At 49.6% G+C, this 25,386-nt stretch overlaps 1 protein-coding gene across 4 annotated transcripts in view; it reads right to left on the bottom strand.

Moving 5' to 3' along the window:
* The window catches only part of MYO5B (myosin VB), a 342,886-nt gene that overhangs the window by 85,880 nt on the left and 231,620 nt on the right, over positions 1-25,386 (bottom strand). For all 4 annotated transcript variants that reach the window (XM_032882535.1, XM_032882534.1, XM_032882532.1 and 1 more), the window contains exons 12-16: positions 25,029-25,169; positions 16,502-16,624; positions 15,479-15,562; positions 3,307-3,462; positions 2,343-2,440 (exon numbers count right to left, since the gene is read on the bottom strand). In XM_032882535.1, coding sequence (XP_032738426.1) covers positions 2,343-2,440; positions 3,307-3,462; positions 15,479-15,562; positions 16,502-16,624; positions 25,029-25,169 — 602 coding nt within the window. The remainder of the gene's footprint in view (positions 1-2,342; positions 2,441-3,306; positions 3,463-15,478; positions 15,563-16,501; positions 16,625-25,028; positions 25,170-25,386) is intronic.

The raw sequence follows: 25,386 nt of genomic DNA, 5'->3' as shown, positions 1-25,386 counted from the left end.
TCACAGTGATGGGGATGCTACCAGCACACTACAGGGGACAGGACAGCCCCCACGGTAGCATATTACCTGGCCCACAATGTCAAGGATGTGAAGGTCGCGAAAACAGTTGTAGGGGATCAAGGCGAGGCATACGGAACTTTCTTTCTGGAATAATTATATACATACATATACATTTTTGTAATAAAATATTTTAAATAATGTTATATATTTTACTCATCAAAATTGTTATGCCTCTCACAAATAATCTACACCATCTCCTTGATGTCTTTCATCAGGATGCCCTGCTTTAGCTACAGTTAGCAGATGAAGAAATGAGGCCAGGAGTACAGGGCTAGCTCATGGAACAGCCCGATAACTGGGAGTAGAGCCCAAGCTAGAATCCAGCTGCTCTCACCTCGTTCACTATTCTCTCCACTTTATTACAGAGATTTTGGTCCTGAAGGCAAAGGAAGGTCTTGGAAACGTGGGCCATTTGGACCAGACAGGCATTCTGAAAGCCTCCAGCATCTCTCTTCATCCGGGAGGGGAGCTCCGGGAGAGAATCCGGCAGGTGGCAGGCACCAGGCTCTGAGGAACAAACTGCTTGAACTGCAGCTGGCACCCAGCCCTCGACTCTCCTCTCCAGGGCCCCGGCACACCGCCCCTGCCCTTCACACATAATCCAAGTCTTTCACGCACGCTGCCCTTCTAACAGCCTCTCTTCTTCTGGGGTCAGCTGGTAAACAGATGTCACACAGGGGGAATTCCTAACCACTTCTTGGAAACTGGGAGGAAAGGAAAAGAGTCAACAATCAGCGGGCTTCAAAGAAGGCTGACTCGGGGTGTTGTCTTCCTGACCTTTTCCAGCACGAGGCCCACCGGAGTGCGGGTCAAGCTTTATCAAATGAGAGGAAGAGCCGAAGGGAGTTCAGATATTCACTCTGACAGAGTTGCCAAAAGAATTTATTTCCCAGAAAGACGTTATGCTAGGACCAGAAAAGGAAGTCAGAATGGCGGGAATAAAGGGCTTTGAAAATTTAGAAATGTATCTCCTCTGACCAGAAGATAGAGCCTGTGTGCTGGCTCAGGGCGGTTGGAATAATGGGGCTACAGAGGTAAGTAACAGACTGTTCTAAAGACTTAGGGCAGTATTCCAGGCAAGTAACAGAGTCTCAAACAAGGTGACAGAGGAAGAGAAAAGGGAGACCAAAATAACACCTTTCCAAGCAGACTCCATGAGACTTTGACAATGACTCGACATTGGGGAGTAAGGACGAGGGAAGAATCAAGGTTTATGCCATCCAATATGGTGGCCATCAGCCAACTACAAGTATGTGAATATAATTAGAATGACAATTCAGTTCCCCAGTCGTAGCGGCCACATTCCAAAGCCCACAATTGCCGCATGTGACTTATGGCTACCAAGCTGGACAATGCAGGTTACAGAACAGTCCCATCCAACGAAAGTTCAGTTGGATAGCACTGGTTCAGAGCGACTCTCAGGCATGGTCAGTAATGAGCTATCAGGAAGTGGTTATGCCATTTACTACATAAGAGATGGAAGACAGAGGAACCATTTTCGGGGGCGGGTGGGGAGGGACAAGGAGTCTGATTACGTAAATTGCTGAATGTGACTCAGCCAGTGAAACTGCTGGAGGCATCCAGAAACTCTGGTCTGGAACCTGGCAGAAATTGGAGATGAACAAAGACACTGAAAAGTCACTGCCACACAGACGGGTGGGGTCAACCACGTGGGCATGGATGGAGTTGGAAGATGATATCCAAGACAGGGGTAGAAGCAGAATTAGACTAGAGGAGTGGGGTAGGGGAAGGTGAGTGGGTATGAATAAACCCGGAAGCTCAATGGTAGAGGGAATGCGAGAAACAGGACCATCTTCACGTCTCCTTACTCAACATGTCATCTGAGGTCAAGCGTCCCCAGTGGAAGACGTCTTCTCTGACCACTCCAGCTATCCTGCCACCTCTGAACTGAGACCCAGGTACACCTACATTTCATGACACACTTTTATGTGGTTCTGATTCAGGTGTGCACACTCCTCAACGCCACTGTAAACCCCGAAGGACGAGGGAACTGTACCCTCTCATCCTCTTGAATCCTTCTAGACAGCAGACAGGTGGAACCTGGTAAATGTCTGTTGACCTGTTTTCAGCAAGTAAACCATCTGTGAGGTGTGAGATCAACTATTCGTCCTGTTGCAGACTCCCCTCCCCCACCCCACACACACCTCAAGGCTGTCCTGAGTCTCTTCCACCTGAACTTGCAAGGAAACATGAAGAGACCAGGCTTGATCAGCCTGACCCCAGCCGAGAGGCAGCTGGCCAACTCCTGCGGCAGCACTTACTGGAAGGGGAGCTTCTCGTCGTTCGGCTTGATGCAGCGCACGTAGTGTGGAGTCGTGGCATTCAGGGTCTCCATGAGCAGATGCAGGGAGGTGCGGAACTGGGGAGACAAGAGTCAGCACCTGGTTATTTTTCTCTAACATGCTGCAGATGTGTAATTAACCAAGAAACACCTGCAGACTGGTGGGTTGCTGATACGGTTATCGTCGTTATGGATCCAGAAGGACAGGACAAAACACAGAGACCCGGGGTCAGATTCCACCTGACCCTCCTGCCTGCCTTGCTGTAGGTCCAGAATGAAGGCCCTCCCATGTCCTGCCATTAGGGCTATTCAAACTCAATGGGGGGAGCCCAGCAGCTAACATGTCTGACTTAGTGCGGTAGATCAAATGAAATAAAAGGGGGGTGGTCAGTGCTGAGAAATAGGACAGAAGTCATCACAATGACTGGAGGCTGATTATTGGTAAACCAGAGGCCCAGGAGCCCCAATATCCAGTGCCTGGGCATCCTGGAAGTTAGGACAGTAATGTGAAATGTCCAGAAGAGGCAAGTCCAGTACAATGGAAAGGTTAGTGGCTTGGTAGGGCTTGGCAGGCACTCCCTTCTCTTGGGAGAGACACTGGACATAGACTCCCACAAAGACCCACAGAAGGGGCCTCAGTTTTCTAAGTCCCCAGGCTTCTTTAACTCAACCTGCAGATTCTAGGACCCTCTTATCTCTTCTACCAGGTGCCTATGATCCTACTAGGGGAACTAAATGCACTGGGGCGATACTCATCCCCTTTCTCTTTCTGGTCAGTTCTCTCTAGAGAGGGCTTCCAGTGTCCTCCTTCAAAGAGCACATATGGGTTGAGCTGGGGGCTGAGGCTGCTCTGGCCCCCTCTGACCCTGCAGCCGGCCTTCATCTACAGAGAAGCTGGCCTGGCCACACACATCCTGACCCACAGTGTCCCGCCAGAGGCTGACCTGGTGGCCCACGGTTTTCTTGTGCTCCTTGTTGGATGCTTTCAGGGGAGGTCTGGCGGAGCGAATGTTGATCTTTGAAGATGAGCCCTTCCCAGATGTAGTAGCAGCAGGAATGGAGTCCTTGTCATCGTGAAACAAGTCAGCCACTAGTGGAAACTAGAAACAAACACAGGAAGAACACTGAACTCAAGATCTCTTGGACGTTTCAAATGGCTTTCTGGTCCATACCCAAGACAGCTAAAAACAAACATCCATACACAGACTTGCGCACCAAAGTCCATAACCACATTATTCACAGCAGCCACAAAGTGGGAATAACACAAGTATCAATCAGCGGGTCAATGGACAAATATAGCCGGCCCGTACCGTGGAATACTGCTCAGTGACCTAGAGGAATGAAGTACCCAATGCCCCACAGCACGGATGGGATGAACCCTGGAGATATATCAAGTGAAAGAAGCCAGACACAGAAGACCCGGGTGTGCATGATTCCATTTACATGAAATGTCCAGGGAACAGAAAGGAGTTCAGTGGGAGCCAGGGGCTGGGGGAGAAGAAAGTGGAATGACTGCTAACAAGTACAGAGTCTCTTTTTGGAGTTATGCATGTTTTCTAGAATTTAGAATTTCTCCTCTCTGGTCATTCCAAGGGGCCCATCTCTCAAGGCCCAGCCCTGCCTCCTCCATGGACTTTCCTGGTCTTCCCCTCATGTCTCCATCATGCACTCAGGTACCAGCCAAGGTCTGCGCTGGGCCCTGAGCCCCATGCTTCTTGCTGAGCCTACATATGGCCTCCTAGCCTCCCCCTCGATGGAGGAGGAGGAGGACCTGGGAAAGAATTAAAGGAGACAGTCCACATGAGCATGTAGTAGTGTGCCCAGCATATCACAGACACTTAAATATTGCCCAGTTCTATTATCTTTGCTGGGGGGGATATACATGAAAAATCTGTCCACACAGTAGAAGTTTTGAGCTACAGAGGAGACTCAGAATCCTAGAACTTTAGAGCTGGAATATAAAGCATAAAGATCAACTCTTCGAGGGGCAGGTGATGAAAGAGGAACTCAGGGAGAAGGGACCCTCCAGAATTCTGTTTCTATCTCCATTCCTCCCAGCACTGGCAACGGTGGCCAGTATCAGCTCACCAGGGGCTGCTGACTAGTGACTGAGCCAGGGCCTGAACCCCAGCCTCCAATGTCCAGGTCAGAGCCTGTTTTAATAAACAATGGTCTTCTGGTCATTTACACCAGCAGTATCAAGAAACTGGAAATGCACAGGGTTTAAGATACGCTGATACATCTGTTTATACCACCCATCAGCTTGTCATACGGGTTACAAAGCAGTTAAACTACTCTGTGCACACACAGACATACACGGAGTCAACACGTGCTCTGGAAAGTTCCATTTGCACTCTGCACTGTTCTTTGATCACAAACGCACCAGTCATCAGAAGCTCCTGACTTCCATTTTTAAATTTTTTAATAAACATATAATGTATTATTAGCCCCAGGGGTACAGGTCTGTGAATCGCCAGATTTACACACTTCACAGCACTCACCATAGCACATACCCTCCCCAATGTCCATAACCCCACCACTCTCTCCCTATCCCCTTCCCCCCTACCCCCCTCAGTTTGTTTTGTGACATTAAGAGTCTCTTATGGATTGTCTCCCTCCGGATCCCATCTGGTTTCATTTATTCTTTTCCTATACCCCAAACCCCTCACGTTGCATCTCCACTTCCTCATATCAGGGAGATCATATGATAGCTGTCTTTCTCTGATTGACTTATTTTATTAAGCATGATACCCTCTAGTTCCATCCACATCGTCACAAATGGCAAGATTTCATTTCTTTTGACGGCTGCATAGTATTCCATTGTATATATATATACCACATCTTCTTTATCCATTCATCTGCTGATGGACATCTAGGTTCTTTCCATAGTTTGGCTATTGTGGACATTGCTGCTATAAACCTCCGGGTGCATGTGCCCCTTTGAATCACTACGTTTGTACCTTTAGGGTAAATACCCAGTAGTGCAATTGCTGGGTCGTAGGGTAGCTCTATTTTCAACATTTTGAGGAACCTCCATGCTGTTTTCCAGAGTGGTTGCACCAGCCTGCATTCCCACCAACAGTGTAGGAGGGTTCCCCTTTCTCCGCATCCTCGCCAGCATCTGTCATTTCCTGACTTGTTAATTTTAGCCATTCTGACTGGTGTGAGGTAGTAGCTCATTATGGTTTTGATTTGTATTTTCCTGATGCTGAGTGATGTGGAGCACTTTTTCATGTGTCTGTTGGCCATCTGGATGTCTTCTTTGCAGAAATGTCTGTTCATGTCTTCTGCCCATTTTTTGATTGGATTATTTGTTCTTTGGGTGTTGAGTTTGCTAAGCTCTTTATAGATTTTGGACACTAGCCCTTTATCTGATATGTCATTTGCAAATAACTTCTCCCATTCTGTCAGTTGTCTTTGGTTTTGTTAACTATTTCCTTCGCTATGCAAAAGCTTTTGGTCTTGATAAAGTCCCAATAGTTCATGTTTGTCCTTGCTTCTCTTGCCTTTGGTGATGTTCCTAGGAAGAAGTTGCTGCAGCTGAGGTCAAAGAGGTTGCTGCCTGTGTTCCCCTCAAGGATTTTGATGGACTCCTTTCTCACATTGAGGTCCTTCATCCATTTTGAGTCTACTTTCATGTGCGGTGTAAGGAAATGGTCCAATTTCATTTTTCTGCATGTGGCTGTCCAATTTTCCCAACACCTCATTTTTTTCTTTCTTTTTTTTTTTTTTTTTTTTTTTTACTGCAGCAATCTACATGTAAATAAAGGTGGTGGTTCTTCAACCCCACGGTCTGGGTTTGAAGTTCAGTCTAAAAGCACTAACTAATGACTGTAAGGCCAAGGATCGCCTTGGATAAGCGGCTCAAGCCCACCCTCACTGCTGGCTCCTCGGGGCTGACATCGGCTGGTGACACCACGAAAGCACTAGGAAAAGCTACCATATTCCTGAGTAAGACACGCCCCCAAAATCCCTGGTTGGAGGCCCTGGTCATCAGCCTGTGGCTTGGGAGGTCACCCAATGAGATTAAAAACGTCTCCTAGAGGCAAGTGCCAACAGGTGACAATTCGGTTCCTATTTCAGCATTTTGGAAACAGATCAACAACTTCCATCCACACATGGTATTTCAAAATCATAAATATTGTCCTTCTCCAGGGGGAAGTAATGTGGCTGTCAGAGGAATAAAGACAACTCAGAGAGGATTTTAAAAATCCGTGGCTAAAATGGGCATGTGCCAACACCATAAAAATGATACATTTATTAACTCATCATTTCCACGTGATTTCAAAGAACAGGCAGTAAATATTAGGTCCCTGAATGTCAAGCAACTAGATGGACGGGGTTGCTCATTCACTCAACAACACTTAACTGACCGCCACACGTCCCACAGAGAAATACTGTGCTCGGAGCTGGGGACACAAATATGAGCAAAAACAAACAAAGCCTCTTAGGTATCATGGGGTTTATGATCTAGCACAGAAGGTGAAATCGCATCAATTAACCCCATAATAAAAAGCTTAATGACAAAAGATAATTTCCTCAAGGAAATAAACAGATGCACATGACTGAATCAGGACCCTGGGGTAGAAATCAGGAAAGGCTTCTCTTAGGAAGGGATGTTTGAGCTGGTGGGTCATTGGAAGGGGGACGGTTAGGAAAGCACATTAGCAAGTATCTGCACATTCAGGGAGCTAATTTGAAGGCACTACAGCTTTGGTACTCACCCTGAGGGGGAAGCATGAAAGCCCAGCTTGTGTAAAATCCTCTTTATTGTAAAGGCAATGTGAAGCCATTAAGGGTGTTTTCGGTGTGCCTGTGCGTGCAGGGCGGGCGGGGGGTGGTTTAAATAAGAGCAGCTAACATTTATGGGGCACTTAGAATGTACCAAGCATAAAATTCATTGAGTTCTCCCAATGACCACTTGGTAGGCCATCCCCTTTTACAGATGGGGAAACAGAGGCTCAGAGCCCTAGATCACAGAGCTGGTCAGCAGCAAAGCAAAGATTCGCACCCAGACAGCCTGGCCCCGAAGCCCATGCAACAGAGGGTCACAGAAGGGAGCAACGACCAGGGATCTTTCGGGGAAGATTGCGCCGGGTGCAGCACGACCGAGCGAAGTCCGCTGCACAGGAAGCTCTGGGGTAGAGCAGTATAGAGAAGAGCCCGCAACCTAGCAGGTCTCTGGGAGATACGGTGCTACGAGGCACGCACTGAGTGAGGGTCATGAAACATTTTAGATTCAACTCAACTCTGCCAGTGAATTAGCTGTGTGGCCCATGGCAAGCCTCCTAACCTTACTAGATTTAAAATTTCTCACCTGTAAAAATGAGGGAATTGGATAAGAGGATTCCTTTAAGTATGACCTTATTTTCTGCATTTTCTCCTATCTGTAATCTCTCCCAGTTCGTAGATGCCCTCCCTTCAACACGCAGCCGGGTTCAAGTTCCTTCCATGCGGGACCACCTCCCGGTCCAGCCGGATCTCCCTGTTCCACGTCCCTCCGACTCCCCGCTCCGGCCATCTCAAGCAAGGCGTCTGGGGACACCACCCTGGGTCATCCCTTCCCGACCCCTCCCCGACACAACATGCCATGTTCTGCCCCCACACTGCCTAAACCCGTCCGAGAGTGCCTTCTGGGGACACTTCTTGCCGGATTCAGTGGCTGCAAGTGGTCCAGCTTCACTCGCGGTCCAACCTGTGGTTGCGGAAGGACCCAAGTCCCTCCTCAGAGGCCCTCCTCCCTGACTGGGCAGCTCTACTTGCCTTCCCTCCCACAGCTCCTTCCCGGCCGCTCCCACGGGCCCATCTTCCCGCCCATTTCCCTGCAGTGCTGCTGTTTCCCAGGACAGCATCTTCGCCATGGATGTTTTCTAACCCTTGTTCCCTGTACCATCTCCTTCACACCTGTGGCTTCAACCATCCCCTTCAAGCCTGTCCCTCTAGTCTTGCTGTCCTTCCATAACCAACGATCTGTTCCGTGCCTTCCTCCCTGTGTGAGTTCCACTGGAATCTCCAAATCTGACATGCCCTACACAGCCCTCACCTCCCAACTGCCCAAATTTGTATTGGAGAGACTGCCAACACCCTACTTCTTATCCCCATATCCCTAGGTTGTGTCCACAGTCAAGTTCCAGCAGAATGCTGCTGCCCCAGCTCAGGCCTTCCTGAGCTCTCCCAGATCACTGCGCGTGCTTAGAACCTGAGGGCCCAGCTCCAGACACACCTTCGTCCCAATGTAGCCTATGCGCCAGCCAGAGTCTTCTCCAAATACAAACTTATCCAGCCACTCCTTGTATGAAGAAAGACTCGTGGACCCTCCCGGTGTGGGGCAGAAAGTCACCATCACAAATAGTGAGTGAGAACACGGGGAATGGCAGAAACAGGAGTGAGTGGAAGGCAGGGAGAGATGGCCTGGGCATAGGAGGGATGGGGGACTGATGGCAGAGGTGCACGCGAGAAGGGTCAAGTGCCCAGACTGCAGCTGAGAAACTCCCCCAGGGAAAGAACCAGAGGCTCAAGGCAGGTTCACATTTTAAAGACAGTGATTCATCCAGTCTATGGTGTCTAAACACAATGCTGACTAAATTGTAATTCACTTACTTCCTATAATGGATTTCTAAGACATCTGAGTCAAGGGTAGAAGTTACCACACGCATGATGATACTGTTTCGGGAGTCTAATTTATAGAAATCATTAGTAGTGGCTTTTTCTTTGAAAAATCTATTAACTTCTAGGTCAAGAGAATGTATTAAAGCCACACACGGAACTTTGAAAGCAGGTTCAACAGTAAGACGACTTTAAAATGGAAGGCCCCTTCTTTTGCTTCCATCAGACACTCCTCCCCGGGCCCCAAGCTAATGTGGGAAAGAACATGACCAAGGTGTAGTCTGGAGAACTTGCATTTTATCTTAGAAGCGAGGTTTTAATTCTAGGTCTCGGCTATTGAGACGGTGTATGGAAATGGCAGGATATGTGGGGTGGAGGGGGAGAGGACTTGGTTGAGACCTCAACTCGAAGAAAAGCAGTAAAAAGAACAGTCAGGAAATACTGAGGACTGTACCGCCCTACCCCCATCCGGCCACTGGCACCTGGGCTAGACAGGGACCTCCTGGTCTCGGCAGGGTCCCAACCATAAACCAACTTCAAGTCTCAAGGAAACGTAGTCACGCCCAGCTCCTGCTGGACTAACAATTCCTGCAGAAGAATGAGTATTCGAGAATGTTTTTTCCTTTCACTAACTCTAGTTACGCTTCCAAGGCACTGGGAAGTCTGTCTACGAGCTGAGTGACCAGGAACGCAAGGACCCCAGCTCATCTGGGGGCAGCAGCCCTGGCAAGCAGCATCCACGGGGCCTTTCTGAGAATCTGTCCCCTTCAACCATGAAGACACTCAGATGATACCTCCAGACTAACCAAGCCCTTGCCTGACACCGCTGGTCACTTACTTCCAAGTGTCCAGCGATAATGGCTTTGGTTGCTCTGCTAGTCAGGGCTAGGGCTAAATTTTTAAAAGCCTTAGGCAATTCTATTTGAAGAGGGATTAAGACAAGTATGAAAACACTTTGTGAAGACCATGCGACAGTTGAAGAGAAATGTCCATTACAGCTGTATACATAGCTGTTACCTTGGAAATCATGCCTGTTCATTTCTGTAGGAACATAAGACACCTTTCCTGTAAAAACAGACGCATGAAAGTAAAATAAAGACGTGCTCAAAAAACCATTTGATTGGAATCTCTTGGCCAGAATCTTATCCATGAAACCTGGCTGCAGACCTACTAAAAAATACACTTTCTTTTTGGGGTGGTTTTCACACAGGCACTGCTGCCCTTTGGGGAAAAAAGCTCCAATTTTTAGTTACAAAATATTTTGTTTAAAGGGGTTTTAAATGGGCTTTGGAGGAAAAGTCTCAGCACTTCTTTTTTTGTTGTTAAAGACAAAATTGGACCTTCCCGTACTGGAAAGGGGATGATACGGTTTTATCGACTAAAGAGTTCTCTCTTCCCTAGTGACTTCTAAATACAATCGGAAGCTTTTTAACACCAGCACCAACTCATCTTAAACAGGAAGCACTTCGAATGCCCTTGAAAGTGTTATGCTGTGTGTCAATTATATCTTCAAGCGGTTCTATGAAAAATAAGTTTAAAAATACTTTTTAAATTGAAGTAGGATGAACGGCGGCATGTTAGTTTCAGGTGTGCACAATGAGGATTCCACAATTCTACGCGTTACTCAGTGTTCGACATGCTAAGTGTCTCCCCGATCCTTTACTTCTTCCCTCCCTGTGCCCACCCACCAAAGAGAGGGGATATCTGCAAGTGATGGGGAACTCAACATCAAAAATAATCGATTTAAAAAATTTAGAGATTCAGAGAGCCTGAACAGACAAGTTCCCAAAGACGACGCACAGATGGTAAATGGACACATGAAAACATGCTCAGTATCACCTCTCGTCAGGGAACTGCAAATCAAAACCACAATGAGGTATCACCTTCCGTGAGAATGGCTAAAATAAAAAAACCAAGAAATAACAAGGGCTGGCGAGGACGACGACCCGACGGAAGGGAGCCCTCGCGGGCTGTTGGAGGGAACGCAAACTGGTACAGCCACTGTGGAAAACAGTACGGAGGTTCCTCAACAAATTAAAGTTATCACAAATGTAGTCATTCCGCGGCCGAGTATCTACCCATAGAAAACGAAAACACGAATTCAGGAAAAATATACTTTTTTAAAAGCAGATGTATTTGCTCAAAATGCAATGTGTCTGTAACCTGTAAGAAACTTAGGGGTGTGGAACAGACACACGCACAGTGTCGTTCACTGAGGAGCTGAGGTCGAACCAAAGTCATAGAAAGGAGACCCAGAGCACACGTCCCCGGGCCTTGTCTGAGGTACACCATTGCCAACTATTGGATGCCACGGCCCAGAGTAGGTAGCCTTGGCCCAATATGGTCTCGTTGACCTCTGTACCATATCAGTCTGGAGCTCCCGTCTGCTGGGACGAGTGAGGAGCCGGTCTTGGGACTGCCAGCCTGGGAAACAGCACCCGGGATGGCCCTGGCTGCCCAAGGCTTACAGACAAACCCATCGGTGTGGCTCTGGCACAGGAAATCTTAAATATGTGCTCCTTTGGGGATTTTTTTTTAAAACAAAATACTGGTTTTTTTATAATAAACACCAGGAGGGAGAACCCTCCACTTCTAGTACCTAAAACAAATCAGTCTGTTAAGGACTTAAAGTCCTGTTTTAAAGAGGCATTTCCCAAGTCTCTATTTATAGCTCTCCAGTAGCTGGGAAAGCAATTAGCCACATTATAACCTCTTAGGCGGTGTAACTGGCTTTACTAATTACATTCTCATTAACACTGTTTTATTTCACTGCTCTTGGTGGGAGGGCTTTAAACATCCCTCTGGCTGGTAAGCTACACGGGAGTCTTCCGTCCCATCCTGCTTAACTGTTCATAATGATTTCTTAATTTCTTATCAGGGGTGCCACGCAAAAGAAAAAAGCTAGTAGGTGTCCCATAAAATAAAAATGCTCTAAGTAAAATTATGGATTTACATATGGGATTTGAGATTTATCTACGCTCAGAGAGATGGAAAGTAACACAAGAAATGGGGCACTAACTCCATGCCATAGGGCCTTACATCTCTCTAGGTCTTCATTTTACATGCTCTAACACAGAGTTGGAAACATAAACCTCGTAAGACTTCTATAAATACAAAGTTTTAGAGATGACAGGAGCTCAGGGAACAAAACTTCAAAAATGCCACCATGACAGGTGTGGCCAGACATGTCCACCTGCCCAGAAAATTTAAAGCACAGGGAGAACCACTCTTTGATGCGTAGCTGCAGTCTGGGTCGGGCCCATTTGCAGGTTTATAGGGACCTAGTTTCCATCTTTGCTTTCTGCTTTCTGGGATGTCTGCAGTGGGCGCAGGGCGCAGACCCCCCGCTAGGGTCTGACAGACCTGGAAGCCCCTCCCGGCTAACCTTGAATGCTGTGAGGTGCTGCGAGGGGGCTGAAGGTTGGCATCAAGGTCACCGGATCTTTAGAAAGATTAGTTGGTAAAGGGGAAAGCTAGAGTGTGGCAGGTGGGTAGGGAAGGATTGTTGTTTTTTTTTTTTTAATTTTGTATCGTCTTTTTTTTTTATAGGTTTTTTTTATTTATTTATTTGACAGAGAGAGAGATCATAAGTAGGCAGAGAGTCAGGCAGAGAGTGGTGGGAGAAGCAGGCTCCCTGCTGAGCAGAGAGCCCGATGCGGGGCTCGATCCCAGGACCCGGAGATCATGACCTGAGCCGAAGGCAGCGGCTTAATCCACTGAGCCACCCAGGCGCCCCAGGATCATTATCTTTTAAGAGTAGATCCCAGGCCTACCTTAGACTCCTTATTTGGGAATATCTACAGACTTTTGATGTGCATACTCTTTGAACCATCCGCCTCACTTCTAAAAATTTACCTGACTGGTGTAATTGCACAAAGATGTATGCAAAGGGCATTCATTGCGGCATTATTTCAATGAGCAAAATATCAAACGTTTAAAAAAGAGAAGAGATACATGGTCATGTGGGAAGACAGCAAAGATGTAAGTGCAAAGTCAGAACTGTGTATAATGTGATTCATTTCAGCTGTACCAGTGTGCGTACATATGCAGAATGGCACCTGATGAAAAGGTGGGCCAAGGAATAGCAGAGAATGCTTTCAAGCTATTTAATTGTTGAATGTATATTGCATTTCTAATAAAAACCCAGTCTCCCCAACCTAAAATGACAGCCCCTGTACAGAAAAGAAGTAACACAGCAAGCTTGAGATGATTACCCTTGGAAAGGCCTGCTTGTCAGGCTGACCCCTGGCTGGGGTCTGGGAACTTGGATTTGCGGGGGGAGGTGGGGGCTCACCACACTCTGGTACGAATGGGTCACTGGGTCTGAACGGTTTATGGAAATAATTTATGTTGAACACCTGCTTCTTTCTGGGAGTCTGGAATTTTGGGACAGGCTAGGTAAAGGGTACCTGTGTAACTGACTCCCAGTAAAAGGTCTGAGCCTCAGCTCAGACAAGCTGCCCTGGCTGATAGGTCACATGACCACACACCACGGCGGGAACGATGCCCGTGGGCACTGCGCCACTGGGCAAGGCCTCCTGTGAGCATGGGTCTGGCTTCCCCTGGACTTTACCCCCCACACTGCTCCCTTTACTCACTGCTCTGTATCCTTTTGGTCTAAGTCATCACAGCCTCAAGTATAACTATCTGCTGAGTTCTGGAAACCACCTTCGTAAATAACTGAATTTGGGGGTGGCCATGGGAACTCCCAACTAATTTTTTTTTTTATACCACCTTCTCGACCTTCATGGCATTACCAAAATTCGTAATTAAACTACCTTTCTCACTGGAGTGTAAGAACCATGAGGGTAACTCTATGTATTCGTTACCACTACGTTACACATAAATACCCACCAAAGGGGGGGAAATGCCAGTTACTAATAAAAGATGATGCACTGGAGAGATGCTTCTTTTACTTTTCAAGATCCCTGAGAGACACTCAAAACAAAAATCAATACACCGGCAGAACCCAACTCTGTACTTAAATGGAAAGTACCAGACTCTCTCCCTGCCACCCACCCCTCACTTGTGCTCCTATCTGAAAAGGGAAACTGAGAACAAGACGTGAAGTTTCTCAGCCTCTGAGGCCACTGTGTCACTAACAGGAGGCCACAGGGCTCTAAGCCTCTAAGAAGCAATGGGACAGCGTGCTCCGGGAGCTCGTGCCACCCACTTCCTCTCTCCCTGTGGCTTGTGCCTCCTCGGTCCCCACCTCCCCTTGCAAAGAATGGAAAACTCCTATAACCCACCATGGATGACAGTGCCACAACTTGGCAACCTGAGAGGTTAATCTAGTGTTGAATTTCAAAGTGATGTTCATACTCATCCAGATTTCCCTCCAGGACGACTCATTCCCAGACACTGCAGCTCTCCAGAGGACCCTGGGCGGAGGGGTCTGCCCTGAGCCGGTTATGTGTCTATACTGACTCAAAGCCTCCCTCAACCCCTTGCCTGGGGCTCTGGGATGCAGCAGGCTACACTCACCCTTCTGTCCTTGGGTCTGTTTTGCTGGGTGTATTTTCTCCATTCCGGCATCTTGCCCTGTTACATTCATCTGAAGCTTATCACCGAGAGCCATTAATCTGCAATTTCTAGCGTTATCAGGCCCCTGCAGCCAGTTCAGGGGCAGGAGGTCCAGAGAAAGCCTCCCAAACCCTGGAGAGTCCCTTTCTGGGTTTTCTCCAAAGGGCTGCAGCTGGCCCCTGGGAATTGTGGTGCCCAGACTAGCCGCCCCCCAGCTCCCGGGCCCTCTCCCCACACCTCCCCACTTTTCAGCTACCGTGTGATTATGGGCCACTCACAGCCCACGAGGATGTGAGCACCTGCAGGGCAGAACTGGTCTCATCCACCTTTGTGCAATGCTGGCTGAGTGTGGGGCAGGGCCTCACAACACAGGCACTTACTCTGTGCATAGGTCAGTCAGTGCCTTGTGTCCTCTGCCGGTAGAATGGACACAGTACTTGCCATCTTTCTGTTATGCTCATGGGAAGGAAATAAATTCTGGAGATAAATCTATTTTGGAATGTTAGCTATTAAGTGTCCCTCACATCCTACCCTCTGTTCCATTGAACTTTTTACTTATGGGAGGCTCTGTGGGTACTGCACAGAAATGAAGTGTGTGGATACCAGGATTTGAGGCGTCTAAGTTATCCTACCACCTGCAGAGAAGAGAGGCGACAAATGACACACGGCTGCAGTAACATTTTCCTTGCTACACTTGCTGCTGTCTCCCCTCCTGACGGTCACCTCTTTCTGCGTCCCCCGCCCCTTGCCATGTCCTCCTTTCCCAGTCGCCCCTGTCCTTCACCATCTCCTGCTCTCTTCCTTCCACTGGGCCATCCTCAACTGTTTTCAGATGGAAATAACCCACAAGCCCCCTCACAGTTGCCCTGCCTGGCATCTCTGCCTTGCCCCATGCTCCAGACTGGGGCCAACACTACCCATGCCCAGTCCTGCTGGGTCCTGCTGTGGGCGTCCCTGCTCTAGCACCCCTCCTCTGGTCCTCTTTACCTTGCTGGCCTTCAGGATGTTGATCTGCTCTTCATACACCGTGTCTCTGTTTTTCTCCAGAAAACCATCTGAGAGGTACTCCACCTGGGGCCCCAGAGGGAAATAGAAACAGGGGTCAAGTGCTTCAGCCCACAGCTACTTGATAACCTGAGACATTTCATCTCACCCATCCCTGTTTTCTGACGAGTGGTGAGTAGCTGGTAAACCCACAGTTATTCCCATTTAAAACGCAAACGCAAACCCAAGATGTGATCAGGATTTATACAGAGGAAGTTGAGTATTCATTTTGTGGAAAAACATTGTTTTAAAAAAGGAATTTCCATAAGAGGACCTAAGGCCTCCTTTGAGTGTTGAAAGGGCTATCAAATTAGAATCTGCATTATGTCTGAAGATTTTAATTTGAGAGAGTGCACACATGCAAGAGGGGAGGCAGATAGAAAATCTCAGAGTCCTCGCTAAGTACAGAGTCCGACGCGGGGCTTGATCTCACAGCCCTGAGATCATGACCTGAACCAAAACCGTGAGTCGAATGCTTAACTGGCTGAGCCGCCCAGGTGCCCCTGGAGTCTGCATTTTAGGGTGACCCCAGTGACTTATGTGCAGATTACTATTTGGAAAGCAAGGGCTAGGGCAAGCAGAACAGAAATTCATGTAGGAAAATTCTGTGTACACCAGGTGTGGGAAAAGAGCTACCCAAAGAAGAGCGCCATTCTGTTCTCACACCTTCCTTCTCCCTCTGGGGTACACTCACAACTGTTTTATGGGCTCCTGTCCTCCCAGGAGAGAGATGCTCAATAAATGTTTGTCAGCCACATGGCTAGGGAGCTGCAGCCCATCCCCCCCAGCATCTCAGGCTCTGCCAATGTAGTGACAGTTTGATGTATTACAGAGGGGAAAGAGAGGGTAGACAAAGACCCTAAGAGACTCTCAGGCCACTTGAATTCAAAAGATACCACATTCTCTTAGCCTTGAGTCTCTGTAGGGTGGGGCTCACAGCATAGCCAAGCCCACGAAGAGACTCACCTTGTCAGCAAAGTGGACGACAATGAAGGCCGTGTTGGACATGCGGGGTTTCTGGAAGTGCTGGCTGCCAGAGTGCCGGTCATAGAGCTTCTGGGCCCAATTCTGGTCAGTTCCTTTGGGGACCTGCAGAAACATGTAAGAGGACAGAGTGCTCTGTGAAGAGGAAAAAGCAAGCAGAGAACCGTGGCAGAGGGAGATGGAGTCCACCAGTAAGTCGATCTCACAGAGGCTGGACCCCAGCTGGACAAGGAAAACAAGTTCTGGCCATGAACGCTTTGGATCCCGCATGGCCTTCTCTCAACACGCCAGGTGGGTTGGTTCCAGTGGTGTCCCCAGGAGTACGCTTAGCCTCAAAGAATCTTTTGGTCGACAGATGCTGATGGGGGAGCATCAGTTTGGAGCCCGAGGTGGCAGGAGCAGCGTCAGAACAGTTCTGAAGATGAGGCTTCCCCTAGCTGGGCCAGCGGCCTCAGTGTCATGACTGTGCCATGCTCCCACTCACTCGGCCCAGTGCCTGCAGCAGGAAAGCCCACCCTCTCTGGCTCATCGAACCACCACTGTCTGGGCTCAGCTCAAGCCTGCCCTCCTCTCTGAAGCCTTCCCTGGCTACTCTTGATCTCACCCGGGAATGCCTCACAATTATGTTCTTACACATACACTAATGCAGTCCATCACTGGGTTTTGTGCATCGCTTTGTCGCTACAAACTGTAAGCTTGTTGGGCTCAAGGAGGATGCCTTATTGTTTTTTACCTGCCCCTCAAAGCACTTGGAATTGGGTTCCAGGCACACACAGGGTATTAAGACCTAGGAAATGAGCTATGCAACACTTTCTCCTCAAGTTTATATATTTTTAAAGATTTTATTTATTTGTCAGAGAGAAAGCCCAAGCGGGAGAAGCAGCAGGCAGAGGGGGAGGGAGGCTCCCCGCCGAGCAAGGAGCCCAATTGTGGGACTCAATCCCAGGATCCTGGGATCATGATCCAAGCCGAAGGCAGATGCCCAACCAACTGAGCCACCCAGGTGTCCCAAGTTTAAATTTAGAAGTTTCATGACAGTAAGCGTTCTGGGGCAGCCCCTTTCAGTATCTTCCAGGCTGGCTTCAGAATTGAAGCAGCATTGGGGTGCCTGTAGGGCTCACAGTCGTTAAGTGTCTGTCTTCAGCTCAGGTCACGATCCCAGGGTCCTGGGATAGAGCCCCACATTGGGCTCCCTGCTCATCAGGAAGCCTGCTTTTCCCTCTCCCATTCTCCCTGCTTGTGTTCTCTCTCTTGCTGTGTGTCTCTCTCTGTGAAATAAACAAAATCTTAAAAAAAAAAAAAAAGTGAAACAATATCTTGTTTTGTTGAAAATATAACACAGAGTCACTGTAGCCACCATTCGATTGTCCAGGATGATAGGGGGAGGTACGTCTGCCACTGTCATCCCTGAAGGCCACTGCGCACACCCACTCCTCACTTTCAGCTCACAGCTGGGCCTGGCCTCCATTAGTTTACATGGTACATGTGGATGAAGCAGGCTTGACCCTTACACCAGCCATTTAAAAAGGGTTTTATTTAGTAAACTAACAAAATATGTGGCATAAGAAAAATGCCTACATGCTTAAGCACAAATTTCTCAGATAGTAAGTAAGCAAACCAGAATTTTCTCCATATTCAATTTAGTGTGACCATTATTGAATACCCAGTGCCAAGTGCTGTAGGTAATTCAAGAAAAGAAAACTTTCTTTTGATAGAAGCTATTAATTGTGTTGAGTAGACAAAATACATTGGATTTGGCACTTGTAATACACTGTTTTATATTGGTCTTCAAGCATCCTGGGTTTAGAAACACCACGTACGGGGGAAGGAACAGGTCTGCAGAGCAGGGCTATAGGAGGCGAGGCTGAAGGACAGGAACCCAGTGGATCCACCAGTGGCAGGACTGGGACAGACAGAACAGGAAGGGTAGGATGTGAAGACAAGACTCACTTAGGTCAACACATTTGCCAGCATCAAAATCATCTTGTCTTGACAAGGAGAAACCGGACTTTCGTTAGTAGACTCTGTAATCCTACATCTTCCCTAATTCAGCTTGGCATGCATCAGTGACCAAAGCAGGAAAACAACATGTACACACATTTCTTAACTACCACCCTCAATGAAAAGTAAGGGCCAACAGAATTAAGATTCTCAGATAATACAAAGAGCGAATGCTCATGGCACTTACCATTGGTCAGTTTTCTATACATTTTAGACGCATAGACTCATTTAATCCTCACAAGATTCCTATCAGCTAGGCACTATGTTTATACAATTTTACAGATGAAGAAATGGACACAGAGAGGTTAGGTAACTTGCCCAAGGTCACACAGCTGGGAAGCAGCAGAGCTGGGGTTCAAACTGGGCCAGGTTGACTCCGGAGCAAATGCTCCCCACTACTGTGCTTTCCTGCCTGACAACAGAGATTCAAAAGCAGCCACGAAGATGGGATTAGACGGAAGGCACTTATCTCCAAAAATGATTCGAAACAAGCACAGAAGAAAGAAAGCAAATCTTGTGTTTTGATAAAATCTGGGTTGTGGGATCAGTGGCTCTGGAATGTACTGAATCAAATCCTTTAGAAAATACTCCATGTGGCTTCGTGCAAGTGGCCTTCCTCTCTTCTCAAAATAACATGAAGAGCCTGGATCCTAGCTCTGTCCTCATCTATGTGAGGACAGTCCCTCAGAGATCCAGTCCCCCTGACCTGCAGGGTTGGCCACTGGTCAGATCAAAAAGTGTAGGTTTGAATGCAGGAAATGTCCAGAATAGACCAATCTTTAAAGACATTAAATAGATGAGAGTCTGCCTTGGGCAGTGGAGGGAGACTGGTTGGTGGGGGGTTGGGGAAGTGACTATGGGGGAGGGGAGAGTGACTAGCAGTGGGTTCTGCTACTGGGGCACAACTCTTAGACTGCCAACCAGAGGTTGTGTATTTTAAGTGAGTGAATTTTATGGTATGTTAATTGCATTTCAATAAAGCTTTTAAAATGCATTAATGCATTTAATGATTTTACTCTTTGTTATTGAAACTATAAAATTTAAAAAAATAAGGAAGAGGGAAGAGGGTGAGTCCTCAGGCTCACCTAGCCCCTCTCCCCCATCAGCCTGCATTTCAAGCCCAGGGGCTAGGGTGCTCGCTGGCAGCTGGGGGCAGAGACAGGCTCCCTACTCTGCTCCTGGCTGCCATCCCCAGTGCCTGTTCCAGGATTTTACTTTTCCATCTTCACAAAATACCCCTCTGTGTGCTCAGCAAAACACTGGGTTGGGCTGAGTCCACAGGTCAACTCCTCTTTCCTTCATCAAGTCCTGCTGGGCACTTAGTACCATTCAAAAAAAAGTACCGTGCCAAAAAAAAAAAAAAAAATTACCATCATGTTTTACTGAGAGATGCTACCTCTGCAGATGAGGACACTGTGCCCAGATAGAACTGGGGGCTGGCCTCAACGACCCCCATCTTTCCATGGTCTTTGACCTTCCCTGTTGGCAGGACGACCATTCCCCTGCTTCCGGCCCTCTCCGACAGCCCCCAGGCTGCTGCCTCCTGCACAGGACTCATTCTTACCTTCATGGGGAAGCAGAGGAGCCAACCAAGCAGGACCCAGAAACGGAGCATCCACACCGCCCCGTCCCCCCACCTCCCATTGGGGGGAGCGCTTCTCCCCACCAGGGTCCTGTGCACTCACCGGCTGGCCTCCTACAGCCATGGCCTGGGGGGGGGGTCAAACTTGCCGCCTCTGCTGCCTCACCTCATCCTCCCCACGGAGTCGCAGAAGCCAGGCTGCTGCCCGGACAGCGCCCTGACCAAATTCTCTAACCCACAGGCTTGCTGCCAGAGGCAGGGCCCTGTGACCCTCTCCGCGCCCCCCTGCAAGTCTTTTGTCTTCCCCACCTGGACAAAGGAGAGCAAGACGCCTCCCTGCTCCCCTCTCTCCCATCTCACTCTACCTCGGCTTCCCCAGTGGCCGGCGACATCCATAAGAAGCGATCACACCTGTCCCTGCCTCCCAGCCCTGCACCCCCAGAGCCTTCAGAGTCCGGTCCAAACGCCCTTTCTGGACAGAGCCTCCCATTCTGATGGTTCTCACTTTCCAGTTTCACCTGCCACCACCACGGGGTCCGGACAGGTCGGACCACTTCAAGTTCTCCCAATGTGACACTCCTTTGACCCAGAAGGCCACCTCACTCCCGACTTCTCTTCGTCAACAGCACTTTGGGGGCTGCTTCTCCCCACACAGTCACCTCCTCCTGAACGTTCCCACCCTGTCACCATGGTGATGACTGCGGCCCTGGCCTGACCCCTTGAGGTGCTGTGTGAAGGGCAGGGACTACGGTGGCAGGAACAAGGGCTTCACTGGGCAGGTGAACGAGCAGAGGTGGGAAGGCCCCTTCACCTCCCTCCCTCTCGGGTTTTGACCTGTTCGCAAACATGCAGGACAAGGAGACCTCGGAAGCAACAAAGCACGAACCCTTGAGCTTAACACTGAGCGAGCTCTCCTGAGAGCAGGCTGGACCCAGGTGAGGAAGCAGGGGGGCCTTCAGGATGCCGTCCCTCCGCTGCCTCAACAGGGAGTTACAGAAGATCTGCCCTTCTCCAGCTCTTTAGGCCAGGCCCCCAAAACGGAAGAACCCCACTTCCCAGGGCAGAGCCTGCTTCTGGCCTCGGGACTGCCCTCGAGTCCCCAGACTCTCCCCAGACTGAGTGCCTCTGCGGTGTTACTCGCAAGCACTGCTTCCAGGGGTCAAAGCATCACTTTCAGAAAATTCCTGCTGATGCGAACGTGTCACTTACAAGGAAACACGCTTTGATTGACCTGTCCTATCCCATCAGCCCCAACTGGTTGCTCCCCCCGAAGAGGGAGGGCAGGGAATGCCGCTCCGAATATGGCCTATGTCGCGCCCCACAGCAGCTTTAGAGAGCAGTGGGCACAGGAGAGTTTGAAGAGCAGCCTGGAAAGAAACACCAGCTGCAAGCAGACCCCCGCGTCCTCCCCGCTGGTTACTGATGGAGCGGCCTGGGGCAGACCACAGATCCAGGATGGCAAGAAGGCTCTTTCCCCTGAAGGAGCCCTGGGGGACTTCAGTCACTCCGTGAACACCCCTGTGGCTGCAGGCACCCATCTCGGGCTCTGTGGGGAGCCACCCCTGTGCTGCTCCTTTAAATCCATGGTCACCCCCCCATTTCTAATTTAAATGCCAGCCCACTGGCTCTGCCTGCCGCTGTGTGTCTTCTCCAGGAAAAGCGATTTCCCAGTGGCCGCTTTTAGAGCAGGAGTCTAATCCTTCATGTGGCTTTGCGTCCTGTCACATGGGGGTCACGGTGCAATCCCATTCTTTCTCATTCTGTGGCGTGTGTCTGAGAGGCAGTGGAGGAAAGGGACATGGTCTGAGGCAGCTCCGCCGTTCCACGGGACGGTCCCTGAGGGACGCCCTGTCCCGGGCTGCAGCCAGCTCCGGGGGGACTCCCTCCCCCGCTCAGGCTCACAGCCAGCGGTGCTGCCAAAGGGTGCGGCAGGCCCCCGGCCCCCGTTTTGTGGAGTTGGGTGTATTACGGTAGGCTCTCCCTCCAGCAAAACACACCCTGTCAAGACACAAGAGGCCATGAGTTCTGACAAAGGCACCACCTGTCGGTTCACCCTCTGCCTGCTCGAGGCAGCCAGAGCAGCACTTCCCTCAGCAGGGAGGGGAGGGGGAAGCTTTCCACACTGGGGCTTTGTACTCCTCCTTAATGAGGCGCTTGTTTGGCCCGCCCTGCTCCTCCCCACCCGTGTCCTCAGCCACCACAGAGTTTCACCAAGTCCCGCTGGCAGGAGTGACACCCCTCTCAACACCAGCTGGACCGACCGGAAATCCGGGTTCTCCTCAGACCTGCCCCTCCGAGGAGCCCCGGGCACAGGGAAGCAAGGAGACCTAACAGAAAGGCCCTCTTTCTGCATCGCCATCGCCGTCCCCTTTCCTTGATTCTGCTCTGGTGTTGCTCTGGGGCCCTTGGGCTGTGGTCTAGGCCTCTTCCTGCCTGCTCTGGGCCCAGGGGGCACTGGGCCTTGCCCACAGCCCTCCTGGGCCCCACCCCCACCCCCTCAGAGCACAGTCCTGTCCCTCTCCATCCCTGCTGGCCAGTACGGAGAACATTTCCTCCTCTCCTGAGACCTGACAGACTGCAGGCGCATGACACATTCGGGGTGTCTGACGGATGGCAGGGGCAGAATTCAGGCAGATGCAGTCTTCAGCTGAAATCACCTAATTTTTATGAATCTGACCCAATCAGAAGGCTCCACAGAACATGAAGGCAGAGATCATCCACCAAGAGAGTTTCCATTAGCTTCTCAATGTAAAACAGATTCTGCAGGGAGGCCACAGGTAGGGAGACAGCACTGGGAATATGCAAGGCCGCAAAGCGTAGGGGTCTGCGCTGTTGAACACTGCTTGCAGCCTGGGCCTCCTGGCGACCACTCTGCTTTTCTGCTAAGGATCTCCCACCACCCTGGGAATCACTGGCTCACCAGGCCCATAGGACTCTGGTTTCCCCTTGCTGAGTTGGCTCCCAGCCAAGAGGTCTTAGCCCTTATACCTTAGACACAGGTTTAAGGTCTCCGCACCTGTGTTCCTACCACCTTGACTTGACATTCCTGGGACCTGTTCCCTTGGGTAGTGGCACCTTTCAGATCCTCAAACCATAAGCCAGAGCAAACCCACCTCGATTGGTCTTTGATTGCTAACCGCAGATAAATCACTGGAAATCAATTAGGCAGCTGCTTGATCCAGAGAATCTGTCATCCTGAAGCCTTAGGCGTTTTTCTAGGTGTGTGTACCCAGCAAAGGAGAGACAATGCCCCGGGGCTTTACGTCAGAGCTGCACGTCTACGAATTGCTGGGTAGAGCCACGCAAGGTAAACCACCCACTTCAAGAGCCTCCTCAGAGCCCTTGGGTTTTAACCTTCACCCTGGGAGGGCCCTGAAGAGCTGGAGTCATGGAGCCAGGGCCTGGGGTGGACACAAGGACACGGTGGTGCCTTCGGAGTTGGGGTGTGGGGCAGGAGGAGAAGGTTACGAACAGGAGCACACACCACACTGGAGGAGGGGTGGAGGGTCCCGCTGAGCTTGAAGGTAGCTGTTGGCAGTGGACGCTGAATCCAAGTGAGTGAATGGTGAACAAAGGGCTTGGGGAGGGGAGGAACGACACTTAAGAGTTGGGGCCATGACTTTGGTCATCAAGCCAGTGGTGCTCCATGCAGGAACAAGTGTCCTATCAGCTTCACCGCTACCTCCCAAGCTGAGCAGGCCCAGGCACACACCTTACACACTGAGGAATCAGCCCTGCCCAGAGCTGACGTGGGGCAAAGCCCACAGCTCAGAAGAAATGCTGCAAACCATTGGGAGTGAAGATGTGCGAGCTGTGGACTTTAGCATATCTCCCTCCATCTTCCACTATGTCATCAACCATTCCTTTTCATTGTCAAAGACAATGATACTGGGAGCACCCTCCTGGAAGGGAGATATCTTCCTCCTCTAAACCATCCAGCCACGCCCAATCCTTCACAGGCAAGATGTGGGAGGCCAGGGAGTAAAGGAAACCAAGTAATTTCCTTGCTATCCCAAGAATTGTGTGTTTTTACACATTTGGATGAGAGTTTCCACTGCTCGAGGAACGTTACCCTCTTATCAGCGATCATCCAACTGGGTGAAATTCTGAAGATCATCAGATCCAAACCTTCTAATCCACAGAACAGGAAACCAAAGGCCAAAGCAGTTAGGTGATCAATAAGACCCAGATTCTTGGTGTGCCTGGGTGGCTCAGTTGGTTAAATGTCTGCCTTTGGCTCAGGTCACGCTCTCAGGGTCCTACGATCAAGCCCTGCATTGAGCTCCCTGCTTAGTAGGGAGCCTGTTTCTCCCTGTGCCCCTATGCCCCCGCTCAAGCTCCCATACATATAATACATACACACATACGTACATATCTTAAAAATAAAATAAAATGAAGCCCAGATCCTCCCAAACCACATTTTCAAGGCTGCCTGCCTTTGCCCTTGCTGGCCACTCACGACATCGCTGTCCTACCAAGTAGAAGCCACGAAAAGCTGGATGGGGAACCTATGGACCTCACCTGCCACCAAGCTTGCAGCTCCATCACTCATAATGCATCTGGCCTGACAAACATGCCCCTGGGCTCTTGGCCTTCACTCTCAGAGGATGCCTGTCTAGATGTGAGGGTCTTTCTTTCAGCACCTAGGATATCGGGGGCACCAAATCCACACCACCATTCTATAGTGCCAAACCATACCATCCAGTCTCTGCCAAGAGAGGTACACATTCACCTACACAGTTAGCTTCTAGCGTGTAGAATGGACATCAAGGCTTCTCTCACCAACCTACAGGTGGGCTAAGTGCCCATGAAATCCCCGCTCTGAGACCTCATGCACTCCCTGCAGCACAGAGTGAGCTCTGGCACTCCCCACCCCCACCCACCCCCGGTATCAAACTAACACAATGAGCATGTCATCAGTCTTACCTTACACTCTTCATCCAGCAGGTCCAAGATGCCCAGCTTGGCTTCTATGAGGTCAATACAAGGTTGGTTATCATAAAAGTCAATCAAGGTCCAAGGGATCTGTTCCTTCATATATTCTTCTTGCTCTAGTTTGAATACATGCTAGGGTAGGTGAAAGGTCAAGGTTAGTGAGCTGCAGGCATATCCCAACGTTCATCTCCCCTGAGCTTCAACCACATGAGCTTGGGGTCCCAGAGAAGGGGGCATGGATGTATACCCATTAGAAAAGGTTTGAACACTAATTCACAGTCGTAACTGCAGAAAAGGAGCTCAGTTAGGTGATTCCCCATTCCCACGTGAACCCTTCTCTAGAATATTC

This window comes from Lontra canadensis, unplaced genomic scaffold (genome assembly GCF_010015895.1).
Source record: "Lontra canadensis isolate GAN:19392208 unplaced genomic scaffold, GSC_riverotter_1.0 scaffold82, whole genome shotgun sequence".
In the NCBI taxonomy this organism is placed as follows: domain Eukaryota; kingdom Metazoa; phylum Chordata; class Mammalia; order Carnivora; family Mustelidae; genus Lontra; species Lontra canadensis.
The sequence above is the reverse complement of the archived record's forward strand: the minus strand, read 5'-3'. Positions and strand labels throughout refer to the sequence as shown.